Here is a 17022-nt window from a genome sequence, read left to right on the forward strand (position 1 = left end):
GCCTTTTACTGTACCTAAGTTCATATTCTCTTTCTTCCATCTGACCTTCCACCCTCTCCTACAATTGTTTCACAGTGCAACTGCGAGGTTTTCCTCTTGTTATACACCGTTCTAACCTTTTTACTTAAAATTTCACTTCAGCTTTGAATGACCTCATAGATCCCAGCGGTTTGCCTTTGACCTGAATTCTATTTTATATTCTATTCCATAAATAGAGCGAGGATAAGTGAATCCTTTATTCGAGAAACGTATTATGGGACCCTTCCAGGAAATTCGCGGGAGAACAGGATGTCTTCAAACCTTCAAGTAGTATGAGTCATGAAGAACAATGCTATGCGCCAATAAAAAAATGGTAGAAAATCTAATTTAGTATAGAACATCCTTCACCATGCATGATGAACAACTCACCATGTTTCTGACTATCATTAGATAATTCTAGCATCGTAAAATGATCAATATATGCGATGAAACGGTCAAATGTATAATTTTTAAGGGTGTGCCGTTGTAGAGGAGATTCATTACTCGAGTGACGGTAAATGGATCACCAGCCGGCACTTTCCAATTCCGTTTCCAAACGTATCCTTCCGTCATTGTATTGTGAGCTTGTTTTGAGTGACATTTAGAGAGGTTGTCGATAAATAAACTCTATACTGAGCTTGGGAAAAAATATAGATATATATATATATATATATATATATATATATAGTCGTTCAGTGGAGAAATTATATACGAATCTTCAGAGGGTGTCCATGATACCAGTTGTAAAAGGATGAAGTTTATTATGAAACGTTTCGCACATAAAACATCTGTGCATCATCAGTCTGCAAAGAGCAATAAGACAAATAAATAACATATAAAGCCATAAAACACAAACAGAACTCATGAATTAAAATAGTCTTAAAATTAACCAACCAAAAAAAAAAAAAAAAAAAAGAGAAGTACAGCAAAATAAAAACAGTAAAAAGAGAGCGAACACCCAAAACACTAACCGTCCATGAGGAGAGGTCATCCATCTTCTCTCCTCATGGACGGTTAGTGTTTTGGGTGTTTCTCTCTCTTTTTACTGTTTTTACTTTGTACTTCTCTTTTTTTTTTTGGTTAATTTTTAAGACTATTTTAATTCATGTGAGTTCTCGTTTGTGTTTTATGGCTTTATATGTTATTTATTTGTCTTATTGCTCTTTGCAGACTGATGATGCACAGATGTTTTATGTGGGAAACGTTTCATAATAAACTTCATCCTTTTACAACTGGTATCATGGACACCCTCTGAAGATTCGTATATATATATAGAGATTATTATAATCTATATATAATAATATATATATATATAGATATATTATATATATACTATATATATATATAATGTGGAAGTGTGTGATGTGGCTTGGCAGTTCCCTACAGTGTGAAAAAACAAAAAGAAAATAAATGGAGAATAGATTGGTGGCTTCCAGGTTAACTTATTGTGATTGGTGTTAACCTACTGTTCGGAAGATGTGGTGATTATGACCGTCTTCCTCGTTAGATCTTGATGATAATGATAGTGTTACTGAGAAAATGTAAAAAAAACGAAAGCTTTTGATATTATATAGAAGGATAAGTTCAAAGGCAAGGCGAAGGCTGGTGGTGTGAAACCAGAAAGCGGTCTCGTCATTACCTATACTCTGTTTTTTTCCATCTGTCCATCCGCCTGTGGTGTTTGCGTATGGTAACACTGCGTCCCGGGCTTTAGATAGTTACATTCAGCCTACATTCAACACTAATGATAATATCCTATTTCGAATATTAACGGTGTAATTAGCATACAGTAATTTATTAAAACACTTTTCAGTTGCAAATGTACACCCAGATATCCTTTTATTTACCTAAAACTTACACATAGCGTAACTATTTAAAGCCCGGGACGCAGTGTTACCATGCAAACACACCACAGGCGGATGGGCAGATGGAAAAAAAAAAAAAAAACAGAGTATAGTAGGGTATACCTACCTACTAGTGACCGTGACACAATACTCAGTAATAGGGGAAGATTGTGTTTCAAGAGCTTAACACTGACCGTGATAGTGATATAGATTGTGATGATCATATATATGTGTGCCACTTCAGTACTGGGGCCAGTGTTATTGCCATCTTTACCAATGGTTCCAAACCTTTGTAATCTTCTGTTAATCCAGGACGAAATATCGCAACTAGCCTAGTATTTATTCACAAGACATTGCCGAAACAATAAAAAAAATCAAACTTTTAAGAATACTTTTTAAAAGTTTGAAGTTTCTTTGGCAAATTGAACCATGGGGTAGCCTACTGCTAGGTATATGAACTAAAATAACTGTAAAATTAAGTGTGGAAGACGATTTCGAATCCAATATGGCGTCCCTCCAAACGATCTAGTTACCTGAACGCCATATACGAGCTTAGCGATGCTGAACATTTGTTACCATAACAGGAAAATGAAGGATAAGGATATGTAGGGCTGCTAATGTAGTTACCAAATGGCAAAAGAACCTTGACCTGTCTCACCAAAACTTTGATACAAAGACTGGAACAGCTGAACCAAGGGCACTGTTTCAGCCAAGAAGGTCAGCCCCCATGTAACTGCAAGAATGAGTGTTTTTTCAAAGTGAGTGATGAGGCCATTCATGTGATCTTTTAAGGTGTACTGGTCACTTGTGAACCACAACTTACAGAGGGGGCCAATCAACAGGAAGCAATCTCAGGCCGAAAAAAACAAGAATTGGACATTAAGCTACTGCAGGCTATTACCTTCCTATTCAGCAAGTGCTATGAGGACCCAAGTTACTTTGGAAAAATTGTAGAAATTCTGCCAGCTTTTCCCAGCCACTGCAGACAAGAAAACAATCCAGACCAGCAATACTATTTTTAGTCTGACCTCAGCATCAGGGCACTGTACTAACAAGATTTTCAAGCACCAGCAATATTATTGGTTTTTGCGTTTGCCCTGTGAAGAAGGAAGCTTCAGTACGTGAGCAGCTTTGAAAACTCTCGTTGATGGGCTGGCTGGAACAGATATCCCTCACCTTGAATAAGAACAGTGTGCTCTTAGTGCAAAAGTATCTGTGGCTTATGATGCCATGAAGTGACTGTCAAAATGTTGCCTATGCCAAGTTTTTGTCTTCCTTGTCGAATTAATACAACCGATGACTTTACAAAAACAATAGACAAGACAAGAACTAATTACCTAATTTTTGGTTAGTAAGACTAAGACTGTTTTTGCTATTATTCATAATTTTTCATGCATTTTCACTCATTGATTATTTTGTGTGTATTGATCACCATTATTTTCGTCTTTAATCTTATTTGTAAGATTGTTTGGATTATTATTAATATACTCCATGTTTGATAATGTTTATTGCCTATGTAGGCACAACAGTATTAATTTTTTTTAAATCTAACAAATTTTCTTTGCATTATCTTCATTAATCATTATTCACAGCTTTGTGAAAATTATTATTATTAGGGTGCTAGAATGTGCTAGAATTATTTTTAACATTCTCCGTCATGTTTATTTGTGTTTAAGTGTGACAATAGTCAGAAATTTCCTGAACTTAAAATAAAAAGTGTATCACCATACAACAATATAAAACAATACTATAGGTAACAATACAAAATCATCCTGGGGATTTAGTTTGTACCATAAAAAGTGATAATACGCATTGTACAGTAAAATTATTCGAGCAAAAAATGAAAAATTACATACTGCATATTCTTACAAGTATCCTAACAATTGTAGTTCCAAAATTTTTGGGCATAATGGACATCGAATTAGCTTTACAAAAATGTAAGGTCATGTTGTCATAAATAACAATGTTATTGAAATATGAAAGGCACTGATTGCTTCAGTTTCAAAAGTGTAAGGTCATAGCTTCATAAATTACAATGATGTTGCTATTTGAAAGGCACTCATTGCATCCCATAAAATAAATTTAACTCATAGTATCATAAATATAATTATTATTGAAATATGAAGGGCACTAACTTTCAGTCATGATATAACTAGTAGTTCCTAATAAATAGTATGTTTCTTGAGAAATAGACTCGGATGGTAAGATTTTATCCAGTTCTACTGTAGAGCAATGGAACCAAGTTATGTAAAATTTACACCTATTATTCAAATTCAAAGAATTTTATTACCCTTTATTCTATTGGGCAATGGTACCAAGCATGTAAAGCTTGCACCAATACTGTTAATACTGCATTCTATTTGGTATAAAAAGTGGATTTACAGTGATTTAGAAGCCAGGTACTCTCTGATGATGCTGTTCACGTGCTGAGGCTCATCCTGCTGGACCCAGTGGGTGGCGTTGTCCAAGTACTTGACGACAGAGGTCTCGCATTCTGCTCCTGCCCTGTTGATGCAAAGAGATAATTGCTTTAAATTAAGAGCTTGGAAAAGTATTTATATATAATATATATATATGTATAGTTTGTGTAATTTTATTGCAAGAGTACATATTGTGCATATGATGACAGTAATCTCTCCCATATCCACAGTAAGATAAAGGTGAATTCAGATAGAGAAAAACCAGATAATCAAAGGATTACTGTATATTTTATAAGACTGACCCCTTTGGGTAAATCACAGCCAAGTGAAGAACCATAGTTTGGGATATGGTCTGAGTGCTTGATAACAATTTAATAATAATAATATTAATAATCTACAAGTTACCAAATAATTATTATATGTTCAGTAAAATATACGCTTTATGCACTGCATTATCTCGACCCTGAGAGAACTGTACAAAATACTTACAAAATCGCCATTTCCTTGGAGAGATATGCATCCTTAATGCCCCATACGATAAGGGTCGGGACAGTGACCTTGGGTATGTTCTCTGTACCTCTTCCAAAATCGATGTTGCGATAGTAATTGATGGGCGGTGTCAGAGCACCTGGATGGAAAGCAAAATAATTAACACAAAGAAACTATCTACAATACTGGATTCCATTTAATTCACAAACCTTTTCCATGTTCAACCATTTGATACCTTGTGAAACTGAAGAACTAACATGTATAGCCTGACATATAATCATTATCTAACCCTTAGAAGAGATTCTTGGGCAATGCCCTGGGTATTTCAGAATAGAGGTAGCCCTGCACATACACCTGTTGGTCCTGGTATGTCATTGTTGTTCAAGATTTGACTCATAATGTGGATGTAAGCATTTTCCATCTAGAATGAATTCCTGCCTTCAACAGGCATCCTGCTATTGGAGGAACAATAGTACTATTTTCCAAGAATAGCAGCTGTAATAGGTCCCTCTGACCATACGCTAGACCTTCAATGTCTTAAATGCAATAAGTCCAACAAGTTTGGTTCAACACTGAGGGCAATCCAAACCATGCTTAACAACATGCTTATGTCAGCACCGAAGGGTGAATCCTTACTTAGAGAAAATGGTAAAATGGAATAGTAATTTATGAATGTCAAGTTTTAATTCATAAGTAGGTATGTATACAGTAGTTGCCCTTTGAAGTTCTCCACCTAATCATGATACCACACTCTGTGGTGATACAGCATTTGGGTTTGGACAGTATAGAAGCCTAATTGGCAATGATCACATTAATTACCATCTTGGTTGCCTTATTTCAACAAACAACCAAGGTGAAATGAACCATCATTTAGTGTTTTCTCCTAGACAACTCAATCATACTATAGTTAGCCTAACACTCATAGATTGAGCTGTTACCTCATTGTTCAATTCACTGAATGTGATTGGATTCTTTACCATGTACCAATGCTTAAAAGATCCTGTTCAATACAAAGTAATTTGAAAAGTATACAAATTCTTTACAGCCACAGTCACTTTCACTGGAGTCATATCAAACAGAAGCTAGAAGTACTCTGTTCTTTGTGTTTATTGCTGCCAGATATGTTTAGCAAAACCTAAGTCCTCTTGACATGCTACCAGTAACTTTTTGTGTAGTCAACTAAAGACTTTGTGGTGTCATTTAACTTCATTGTAATATGCAATGTTACCTTTCTGAGCATAGTAGTATTTATAAGCTTCTAAGACATCATCTGGATAAGCTTCTTTGTGCTGTCCTGTACGGAAAGCTTTCTCGAACATTTCCAAATCATTAACGCGCAGGCTAAGCTCTGGGATGTATGGAGTTTGGAAGAATACCATGTACCTGTGTGTAAGGAGAATTTAGTCAAAAAAGGCATTGTGGTTACTTTGAACATCCTCTGAGGCAGCAAGTCCAAATGAAGTAATGTCTAACAATTTACCATATCTTCCTGAAAAATGATCAATTTGTGATCAGGTGTTGAAGTGGTGATTAGGTATGCAAGTTACTAAAAGAAAAAACTACTTTTGGTAAATCACTATGCCTATTCTCTGTTTTTTTCCATCTGTCCACCTGCCTGTGATGTTTGCGTATGGTAACACTGCGTCCCGGGCTTTAGATAGTTAAGATATGTGTAAGTTTTAGGTAAATAAAAAGGGTATCTGGGTGTACATTTGCAACTGAAAAGTGTTAATATTTGAAATAGGGTATTATTATAATTGTTGAATGTAACTATCTAAGGGCCGGGACGCAGTGTTACCATACAAAAACACCACAGGTGGGTGGATAGATGGAAAAAAACTGAGTATAGTAGATATGTATGTTTACTTGGGATGGATTTATTAACAAAATTACTAACAGTGTCCAGTACAAGTTTGTCCAACTTACCAAGACATGAACAGCTGTTTCCACGATTTTCTTAAAACTTTCATGAATGCTACAGGATGAGGGCCATTGCAGCTGACATGAGCATGGAAGAGCTCAGGATATCTCAGAACAAGCTGCCATGCAATAGCACCACCCCAGTCGTGAGCCATGAGAACACACTTGTCTTGACCTGAAATAAATATTTTGTCATGTAAATGTATTTCCCAACTCCAGAAATGATAATGGGAGTTGATGCTTCATAAGTCCATAAAAACCATTTCCATGTTAAGGGATTTCTGCAACAAGTAAATATGCCCTCTGATAAATGCCTACTCACCCAAGCCAAGTATGAATTCCCTTATATCCTCCACCAAAAGTTCGATGTCATAGGCAGACTTGGATGAAGGCTTATCAGAATCGGCGTAACCACGCATGTCCACAGCTACCACCCTGAGGAAAAATCTTGAATCAGGCGCATTGTAACCTAAAATACCATGCGACAACACAAATGAATCATCATACGTGAAAGCATCCTGTGTGGTAATTTTACTGTACAGCACTACACTTCCTTAAAACTTACCCAAGTGCACTAGATTTGGAGGTATGCTTTGAACTCTGTTAAAACAAAATGCCCTCATAGGTTCCTGTGTCTAGTCTTTGACCTAAACTTTATGTATTAAAAAAAAAAAAAGGACAATGAAAACTTATGACAACTCACCAGTACTTATCAGAAAGACTTTCTAGTTGATGCCTCCAAGAAAACCAGCACTCAGGGAAACCGTGAAGGCATACGATGAGGGGATTGTCACTGCTGCCTTTCTCAACATAATGCAGACGGATTCCTTGCTTCTGGTGAAAGTGAAAGTTTTTCTAAAAGGCTATGTTCCTATTTAACAATAAAAACTATGCTCCACACCTTCCATGAGATTTTTCCTACTTAAATTGACAATAGAAACAATAACTAAAAGTCACGAAAATACTATGATAAGCAGTAGAATGTATATGATTTTTGAAGCAGCAAAAATTGACAGTTACTAAATTACTATTAAAAATGTTGGGATAGGCAATTGAAAATAAAATCATATATTGCAAGAGCTATGGTTTTTCAAGTAGCTAAATTTGACTGACTGCTCATATACCTGTGCGTGCATTATTTCCTTGCCCATTTCTTCTGATATAACTTCCTGCCCTAGGACTCAAACTAAGCAATATTTTAAATTAATAAGAGGTTAATGCACTATTGTGTAAGGCAAATGTATGCATTGTTTGATTTATTTAAATATAATACAACAAGCAGTACTTAGAGATTATTAAACCAAAACAAAGATAAGCCTATATAATGGTCAACTCGGTTGTTACCTTTAGAGTCATATATCTGTGAGTACCCCATTTTTTATCATTGAGGATGGATGGTTGTGTAGGTCGAGGCTTGATTGTGAAGAAGCTTTCCCCGTTTCTCCACCTTCTAAAGAGCAGGCCTGCCAAGACTACCGATGCTATAACTGCAGACAGAAGTCTCAGTATAATCAGTCCTATTATCTGAAAGGAATAAGTCAGATTTGAATGATTTATTTATGAATTAGTTCAGCTGGGCAGTGTGCTGAACCAGTTAAAATAATCGGACTTACGGTGCTGTAAGTACTATTTATTCCCATTATAATTATGATGATTTGGGTTAAGGCGATTTTCGGCTTACAGCACCCTGCTGGAAACCCCTGCCATAACCTGGGAACTGCCTGTATCTTGAACTATTTTCAGTTGAACAAGCCATTGTCAGTGATACTTGGAATTGGCAACTGCTTAGGTAGATTTTGTTGCTGATATATTAAATATCTCACATCCCCTCCCCCCCTTCCCCGAGCATTTTGCTTTGCAGACGGTTATAACATAAGAGTATCATAAACTTACTGGTAGTATTTGTGGACAAAAATACTTAGTCTTATTTTTAAAAATCGGTATAGGATTACTTCGTTACTATGTTATCACGCCTAGGTTGTTAAACCCTTCGGCTATGGATCATTTACATTGGTCCTACAATTTTTTTTTTTTTTTCAGGATCAGAAGAACTGCAACAGAAGTTGTTCAATCTGCAAATGTTAGTGTTCAATCTATAGTCTACTTTGAGATTAAAATGTGCTGTTTAAAACTTAGTGACTTTAGAGTAAATCTTAACTTTATATCTACCTTAAATCCTGTAATGAAAGGACTTGTTATAGTTTTTAATTTATTGAAGCAAATCCATATATACTGGTATAATGAGGACTTCCAATACCTCTAGATTTTCGTGAAATCCAACCCACTTGACGAAGCAAATTACTCGTGTGAGAAATAAAACTGAAGTCTCAAGTTGACGTCAGTAGTCACAAGCAACCCATGACTGGACTAAGGCCTATGTTTCTTCCCAGGTTGGGCTTCATAAAAAAAAAAAAAAAAAACAGGTTGGTAAGTGATTTTGATTTTTTTTTTTTTTTACCTCCACCCCTACAGGGGCGAGGCCCCTCTCATGCCCTGTTCCATTGGTCTTAGGACCTATTGTTTGTTTGTTTGTATGGTGTTTTTACGTTGCATGGAACCAGTGGTTATTCAGCAACGGGACCAACGGCTTTACGTGACTTCCGAACCACGTCGAGAGTGAACTTCTATCACCAGAAATACAATGGGTAGGTGCATGGGAGGTTTTTACTAACCAAGTTTTGTATATTCAGGTGTATGTGTTGAAGTCTGACCCTTTTTATATGTTAACGGACCGTTACTTGATAGTACGTGTAGTACCTTAATGTCTTGATTATTCGAAAAGTAACATAACTGTTAAAATGTAGGGTTAAAAAGTAATGTAACTGTTAATATTTAATGCTAAAATATTTATTTTCAAATTTTAGTTTTGTGTTTAAAGTTTTGTATGAAGATACTCAGAATTTAGTTACCGTAAGTGTCTTAATGTTTCACGAAATAAGTTTAAATTACTTTAAAGACTTTGTTAAATTATGTAAATTTATTTTAATTTCCAAAATTAAGTTTTCAACACTAAAGATTTAACTTTATTCTTTTGTTCTTTAGATGAGTCTAAAATTGACATTTGAAACTTTTAACGTTAATTATAGTTTCCATTTTTTCAAGTTTCATTTAACCTAACTGTTGCTAGTAGATGAAAGCTAATATCTATTAAAATGTTTTTGTTCCAATAATAAAATTAACAAGCCTCTGTTGTTGCATTGATGCAATAGACCAGCCTATACTCTGTTTTTTTCCATCTGTCCATCTGCCTGTGGTGTTTGCGCATGGTAACGCTGCGTCCTGGTCTTTAAATAACATCCTATTTCGAATATTAACAGTGTAATTTGCATACAGTAAATTATTAAAACACTTTTCAGTTGCAATTGTACACCAAGATATCCTTTTATTTACCTAAAACTTACACATAGCATAACTATTTAAAGCCTGGGACGCAGTGTTACCATGCACGACCACCACAGGCGGATGGACAGATGGAAAAAAAGAGAGTATAGTTTAATACTTAGCTATGGCTTTTGTCCAGTCAGCAAACCTTTAAAAAAACAAATCACACGAATCGTGGAAACTGATGCCAGACTAAAATATGCCTAGACTCGGCGGCCCTGGCAAATTGACATATATTGTGATTTTGCTCAGCAGATCTGACCCCTTGACCTTTCACACTTTCATTCCTTAGGTCACTTCATTAGTTAGCACTTCTGTGTGCCTTTGGCCTCATGGTTTCCTTAAAATTTTTGGTCTCGAAAGTGGCTGATCTATTCTGGACAAAGTTGGATCTTGAGTCATGGTTGGATCTGATTTGAAGGCTTCAGTTTTTTTTTTTTCTGTAAAATGAAATTCTTCTGCCACAGTTTATTTGCTTTACAGGGAATGCATACTTGAACAGCTGCTTTATAGCAGTGCAGCTGACACTTTAGTAAACAGTATTAAATACACATGTGTATACGAACGTTCCTACCTCCACAAGTGATATTTGTAAACTGGTACGTGTGTTGCATTTAAATACAAATTGAATATTTCGAGAACTTTTAAAACTGTTAACCTTGACCAGATAGAATATTTTGAGATTCCCAGGGATGTATCATTACTAGGTGTTATTTCATTGTAATTTACTTCCTTCATACCAGATCATAACATGATTTGTTGTTTAAAACATGAGAGTACCTGTTAACTAATGTGATTTAACGTTGAATAATCTGAAAGCTTATGATAAAGGACAAAATGTCCAATTATACATAAGATGTCAAAGTAATTGTAAGTCTAAAAAAATCAAATTTTAATATACATATATATATATATATATATATATATATATATATATATATATATATATATATATATATGCCGTTTATAGCGAGCTTAAACGAAACTAAAATATTGGCTAAGTTTCGCTAGAATGAACAAATGCGTAATTTAATATACAACAGAAATAACATTTAAATTTTAAAAAGTAAACTTTTGCTATACTATTGGTAGTTGCCAAATAATTCTTCCGCATCAGCAGTTCATCTAATTGCAACAAATACAGTTTTTAAATGAATATGAAACCTTGCATTATTAAAGTTTAATTTCGATATATACCTACAGAAAGCTTTTATGAAAAAAGTTAGCACGGGAAAGAAAATTTAAAGGGAATTACTATACTTGAAACCTAGGCTTAAAAGCCGAAATTGAAATAAGATAAAAAAAAAAAATGTAATGTTCTTTGATATGAAACCAAAAGTTGGAATATTCTTAGTTAACAATGTTATATAGTCGACCTATAAGTCAAGTCTCTAGACGCTATACTCAAGGAGCTTTTCATATTATGTGTGCCTGTTAATGACTCTCTCTCTCTCTCTCTCTCGCTACTTACCGGTATTACTACATATTACTGACATCTAATTATATTTGGAGTAACATTTGTATCATAATATAATGTCACATTTCGTTTTTACAAAGCTACGTTGTAATAAAATTATATATATATATATATATATATATATATATATATATATAATATATATATATATATATATATGACCCAACCAGCACTATACAATGGTAGTCACGCAACTCACGTTTCAAGGCCAAGTTCACATCAGTCAAAGGGGATAATATACACATGTAATTGCGCTGTGCAAACGACAAACACTTACTTGTTTTGCGTCCATCGTAGGATCTTCATCAACTGATCCACTTCTATAACAATTAGGTCTCTTTTTCGTAATGTATTAACGATGAAGATAAGATCACAGGAATAACTTTTACTACAGAGGATCGTGGCTGATACGGCGCAGTCTGCCGCCAGAGAACGAATGATGGTCGCTATGCTCCAAGTATATATTCTCCCAGTGATAACGCCGTGATTGCTCCCTGTCCCGGATATTTAACAATTTCGTGACCTTCGGACGCCGATAAACTGATTCTAACAATTGGCATAAAATAATCTTGACGAATGCTCTCATATTCAACATTGTCGTGAAACATTTCCTTGGTTGCGAAAGAGAGCTTTGGAAATAGAATATGACAGCGATAAATTCGAGAAAAAAATCGAACACTTAATTGAGAATGAATCACATTTTCAAGGGTAGTTTTGTTCCCAGTCATCATGACAAGTATAATGAAGGCGGGCATGGTTATGGTTTCAGTGGTACAGTGTGTGTATTTGGAATATGGGAAAATCACTAACTGGCAACTTCATGACGTGCAGTGAGTACCATCATACCTCAACATCCAGTGTTTTGTTTTTCGTTCTCACAATAAGTTTATGCTTTCTTTAACTAGAAGGCCTTATTATTTGATAGAGAGCAACACAGATATAACTGTGCAACTTTCTTTAAACAGAAATAAACGACATCTTGTTTATCGCTGTTATTATTTTTTTTGTATAAACGAAATTGTTTCGCCCGTGAATTTTCTACCCTCCAAACTGAGGCAGCGTAACGAAGCCATGCAACTACGCACGTATTATTATTTCCTGTTCCTCCTCCTGCATTAAATAATTTCTCGTGTGCTTCGTTTTTGTTGCATTGTCTTTTCCCAATTCTGTCATGTTTTTTGAGCCAGGATAGACGACTTTTTTTTCTTTCTTTTTTCAAAACTTACGTTCAGATCTTTCCATATTTGAGGCTCTGGACTCGTAGCATCGTGCATTTCCACCGCGGGTTGCAGTTTGACTATTAATGATAATAATAATAATAATAATAATAATAAATCTATCCATGTACATATAATGTACATTTCCTCAGCAACAAGTTGTTCCCCTCCCCAACACAGAGGTCCCTCTGGAGATAACATTGATTTTTAGCCTTCTGAATCTGATTCATGTATGAATCACCTGTAAAGCAAAGCATTAGTCTCATCAAAGGGTTAATCAGCAGGGTGTCACCGCCCCCTCCCCCACAGATGTTGCACCACATACCCTATCATGCATGCACTTTGCTCTTACTGGGTATTCTTGGGTAAGGTCCTCCATCCATTCCGGTACTTCTTGTAGCTCTTCCTCATCTTTTCCATAATTCTCGTGGGTTTGGTGTACTCTTAACACCAACATATTGTCATCCATTTCATTTACATGACTAAACCACCTCAAGTTACTATATTAATCTGTTTGTCATTTCTGTATATCTTCAGATTTCTCAACATACCAAATCTTCACGTGCAGTATATCGTACATCAACAGTTTCAAATTTTTTTTTTCATTTTTTGTATTTTATTCAAATTCAACTTCCAAACATGAATTCCATAAAGGAGAGCTGATTCAACAACCTTTTAGGTATACCCCTGTGTTAGCTGTCATAGACAGTTGAAGCCTATTTCCAATGACACACACACACACACACACAGTTTATATTTCTTGTTTTGCTTATGCTATGACTTACTCCTCACTCGTCGTACTGTCATCTGTTATATTTGCTCCCAAGTAAGGACTGAATCAACCTTTCACTCTTCCACCATCCATATTAACATTCATTGCTGCATCTTCCTTACAATTGCTACATACGTCTTCATGTAAACACTTTCGTTCTCTTTCAAACAAATCATTTCTTTGTCTTGTCTCCTACCTCTGCATTCAAATCACCTAGCGCAACCACCCTCCCATGTTCTCCATATCCAGGATGTCACAGAATCATTCACCAACAATCTTTCTCTCTTACTTTCATTTTTTCCCCATTTTTTTACACTTGGCTCAGAAGCAGATATGCCCAAATCATTGTTTTTCTCTCTCATTCTTTTCCATTTTTTTAGATGGTAGGCCCAAACATTCACTGTTACAACTTTCCCTCTTACACAGTTGTACACTTTCACCTTTCCCCAGACTCTCTGACCCTTCCCTTGTCTAACACTTTTTAGCAAATCCAGAGGCATTCACTCAGTCCTGCCCATTGCTGTATCACCTGTTAGATCTAACCAAGTTATTCAGAACGGTAAGTTAAAACAGTTATATATGAGGACGATCATTATTATGACTTGACGTGCACCGAGCATTCAAACAGAATAAAAAAAAGTTTATTATTCATTCAAATAAGACTATTTATGTACCGCCATGATAAGCTTTCTTGTTTTTATATATAATCTCACTGGACTATGAGTAGAGAGAACCTCATTAACGTAAGCGAGCCCGATAAGGTGTTGATAAATCTCTAGATAAAGCTAATCACTTAACATCTGATTCATTGTACAAAACTACGATTGCTCAAGTTCTTTAAGAGGAAAGCCTATGTCCCAAAGTTAAATTTAAACTTAATAAATTATTATTATTATTATTATTATTATTATTATTATTATTATTATTATTATTATTATTATTATTCAGAAGATAGAACCTATTCATATGGAACAAGCTCACCAAAGGAGCCACAGTCCAACGGTGTAATTTAGTTTTTAAAGTTTATCGCATTCATGCCTTGCGGGAAATGAATATAAATATATATGTACAGAAGGATTATTGAGACGAAATGTATTTGTAATGATAAATACAAAGGCTTATAGCTTTCGTCAATCTTTCTGTAGGCTTAACCCTCGGTCATTGATCAAGTCCACAGGAGGATGGACGAAACCTATAAGCTTTCTACAGCAGATATCTTTACAATTACAATTTGTCTTGCTAATCAAGTATGTTACTGTGCATCCTTCTGTACATAACAGTGAAGCACGATGGGAACTTTTGTTTTTTTACATTTCAGTTATATTTGTCTGACATTCAGGTAACTGGTTTTGTTCCTGAACACAAGACATTATCGATGACATTTTCATGCTTCTTCGTGTCCGGTGCCGCTTCACCTTTCAACTTTGCTCTCCGTCGTCTTGGTATACATCATTCCCTCGCTAATTCTTAGGATCTTTCAGGCCATCTTCCGCTTGATATTTTCTCGACGGACCTTTCAGTTTGTCGTGCAACTGTCCTTTGAAAGTTTACCGATAGAAGAAAATGCTAAAATTTGAGTCAGTGTCAAAGAGTGCTTTAGACTCTCCCATGCGTTCCAAAACTCAGTTGAATCAGAGGTATGACTAAAGATTTGACGAATCACTGCATCTCATGTTATCAGGACCTTATCGCTGCACTCATTCTTTGGAGATGACTTATTTATGAACAAGATAATTGCCTGTTGCGATAGCCGTCGTAATCTCGCTTGCCTGCGATACAGAAAAGTTACAAAGGTCATTTTAGCTCCACGTGAATATGCTGATGTTAATTTTGGGTAAATGTAAAGATATTCGTGATTAATGTAATTTTTTGGTTAAGCAACATAGGGAAAGTAATAATGTTTTCTTATCAGGAGCCATAAGTAAAAAGGTTGAAAAACCTTGTGTGAGCGCGCATGTGTGTGTGTGTATTTGATTACATCTCTTCACACGAGGGCCCCATCATTTCGAAAGGTCCAAGAGTTTAAAAAACTACTGTGATGTAGATACCGCCGGTTTATTTTGTGTAGTGAGTGAGATATACCGGAAATGAGTTTAAGCTTTTGAGTCCCTGTTCGTCTCGTATCTCGTGTTTTTAATCTCGACAGGAAGCACTGGATAATTTCTCCCGCTTGTTATTGTTTCTATTTTTCTGTATTTTGTCTTCAAGTTTTGTTAGCAAGAGTTGCTTAGGCATTACCTAAAAAATACAGTGAGCCTTTGTTGACTAAGGCAGGGAATCAGGTACCTGTATTATATTAAAATATAAAAGAACCAAAATAAAGTACATGTCTGTTCTGCACTTGTAGCGAAGACCGAGTGCTGTTAAATTTCACTTTCCAGAAAAATACGAAACGCACCATAAAACCTGTATTATTTTTTCCTGCCCGTGCCCCATTCCAACAGAGAAATCGACACCTTAATGAATTTTACAGACGACCTAGAAAACATCATAAAAAATCCTCGTGATTTGAGGCAGAGTATCCCTGAATTAAATATTAGTACACGACAGTGATAGGTTGTTTTCTGGAGCTATCTTTGAAAGAAAGAAAGAGGGATGTTAATATGTCAGTTTATTTCGTTTGTCGTGATAATTCTTTCTCGGTCGTGTTTATGTCACGGAAAAAATGATAAAGACGAACATCAAGTTGGATAGAGGAATTTTAGTAAATGTTCCATCTACGTGAGCAACCACCAGTTAAGAGAAGTAGCTTAAGTTATATAGTGTAAAGCACTAGGCTCATATCTATCTGTCTATACGAGAGAGAGAGAGAGAGAGAGAGAGAGAGAGAGAGAGAGGAACTTTCTCTCAAATCCAACGTAAATCTGTTGGGTGGCTGCAAAACGCCCAACGCTTGGTGGTAAATATTCCACCGCATGGAGCTGTTCAAGTCACTTATTCAAACAGGCAGAACTTCTGGGCGCACCTTCGAAGAACCGCTGAATATTTACAGAAGGCAAACCCAGTCTTTGTTCCCCCCCAACAACAAATCAACAAATAGAATGACCTTTATCTTAGCTACTTCATTTCTAAAACGAAACAAAAGGGCGACATTCTCAACTCTTAAAAAAAAAAAAATTGCTGTCCTCCACGTTTTGAAATTGCACCTGTTGGTATTTGTAATGTAGCTTAAGGCTCGAAAACTAGATCTCGACTTCCATCTTGAACTGGATACATTTTATCTTCGTGTATTTTTGCAGCTCAGTGATTTTAAGAGGAAAAGGCTGTGGACGAAACCATCTGTAGTACTAACTGTGAACATTCTACTTTTAAACCAAGATAAACGAGAGGAAATTGTGTAGACCCTTGGAATAGAGAGATTTTCACAGCAATGCCATCCCAAGGTTCAAGTTACACCAGGATAGTGGTTTGTTTTTCATATCCTAAAGGGAAACATTGTACCCAAAGACAATGCAACCTCAGGGGATGTTAAAAACTCGCAAAT

General features: G+C 35.7%; 1 protein-coding gene across 2 annotated transcripts; it reads right to left on the reverse strand.

Annotated features, from left to right (window-relative positions):
* Window positions 1-3354: 3354 nt before the first annotated feature.
* LOC135210245 (epoxide hydrolase 3-like) lies at window positions 3355-12016 on the reverse strand. Of its 2 annotated transcripts, none has more exons than XM_064243095.1 (8): window positions 11827-12016; window positions 8036-8215; window positions 7395-7522; window positions 7014-7126; window positions 6698-6866; window positions 6000-6154; window positions 4772-4910; window positions 3355-4367 (listed from the first exon to the last, which is right to left on the reverse strand). In XM_064243095.1, exons 1-8 carry the CDS (start codon window positions 11839-11841, stop codon window positions 4241-4243), a joined length of 1026 nt encoding a protein of 341 aa, XP_064099165.1. In that variant the 5' UTR covers window positions 11842-12016; the 3' UTR covers window positions 3355-4240. The 2 variants fall into 2 exon arrangements, with proteins under 2 accessions (XP_064099165.1, XP_064099164.1); XM_064243094.1 differs by having other exon boundaries at window positions 7395-7525; window positions 11827-12009.
* Window positions 12017-17022: the final 5006 nt, after the last annotated feature.

The sequence above is a fragment of the Macrobrachium nipponense genome, chromosome 39 (genome assembly GCF_015104395.2).
Source record: "Macrobrachium nipponense isolate FS-2020 chromosome 39, ASM1510439v2, whole genome shotgun sequence".
NCBI classification, from domain to species: domain Eukaryota; kingdom Metazoa; phylum Arthropoda; class Malacostraca; order Decapoda; family Palaemonidae; genus Macrobrachium; species Macrobrachium nipponense.

What these genes read in the sequence shown, in the direction of transcription:
- LOC135210245 (XM_064243094.1), bottom strand. An exon ending in ATACTACTATGCTCAGAAAG is followed by an intron (nt 4,911 to 5,999) that starts GTAACATTGCAT and finishes CTTTCCATCCAG; the next exon opens with GTGCTCTGACACCGCCCATC. An exon ending in TCCAAGGAAATGGCGATTTT is followed by an intron (nt 4,368 to 4,771) that starts GTAAGTATTTTG and finishes TTGCATCAACAG; the next exon opens with GGCAGGAGCAGAATGCGAGA.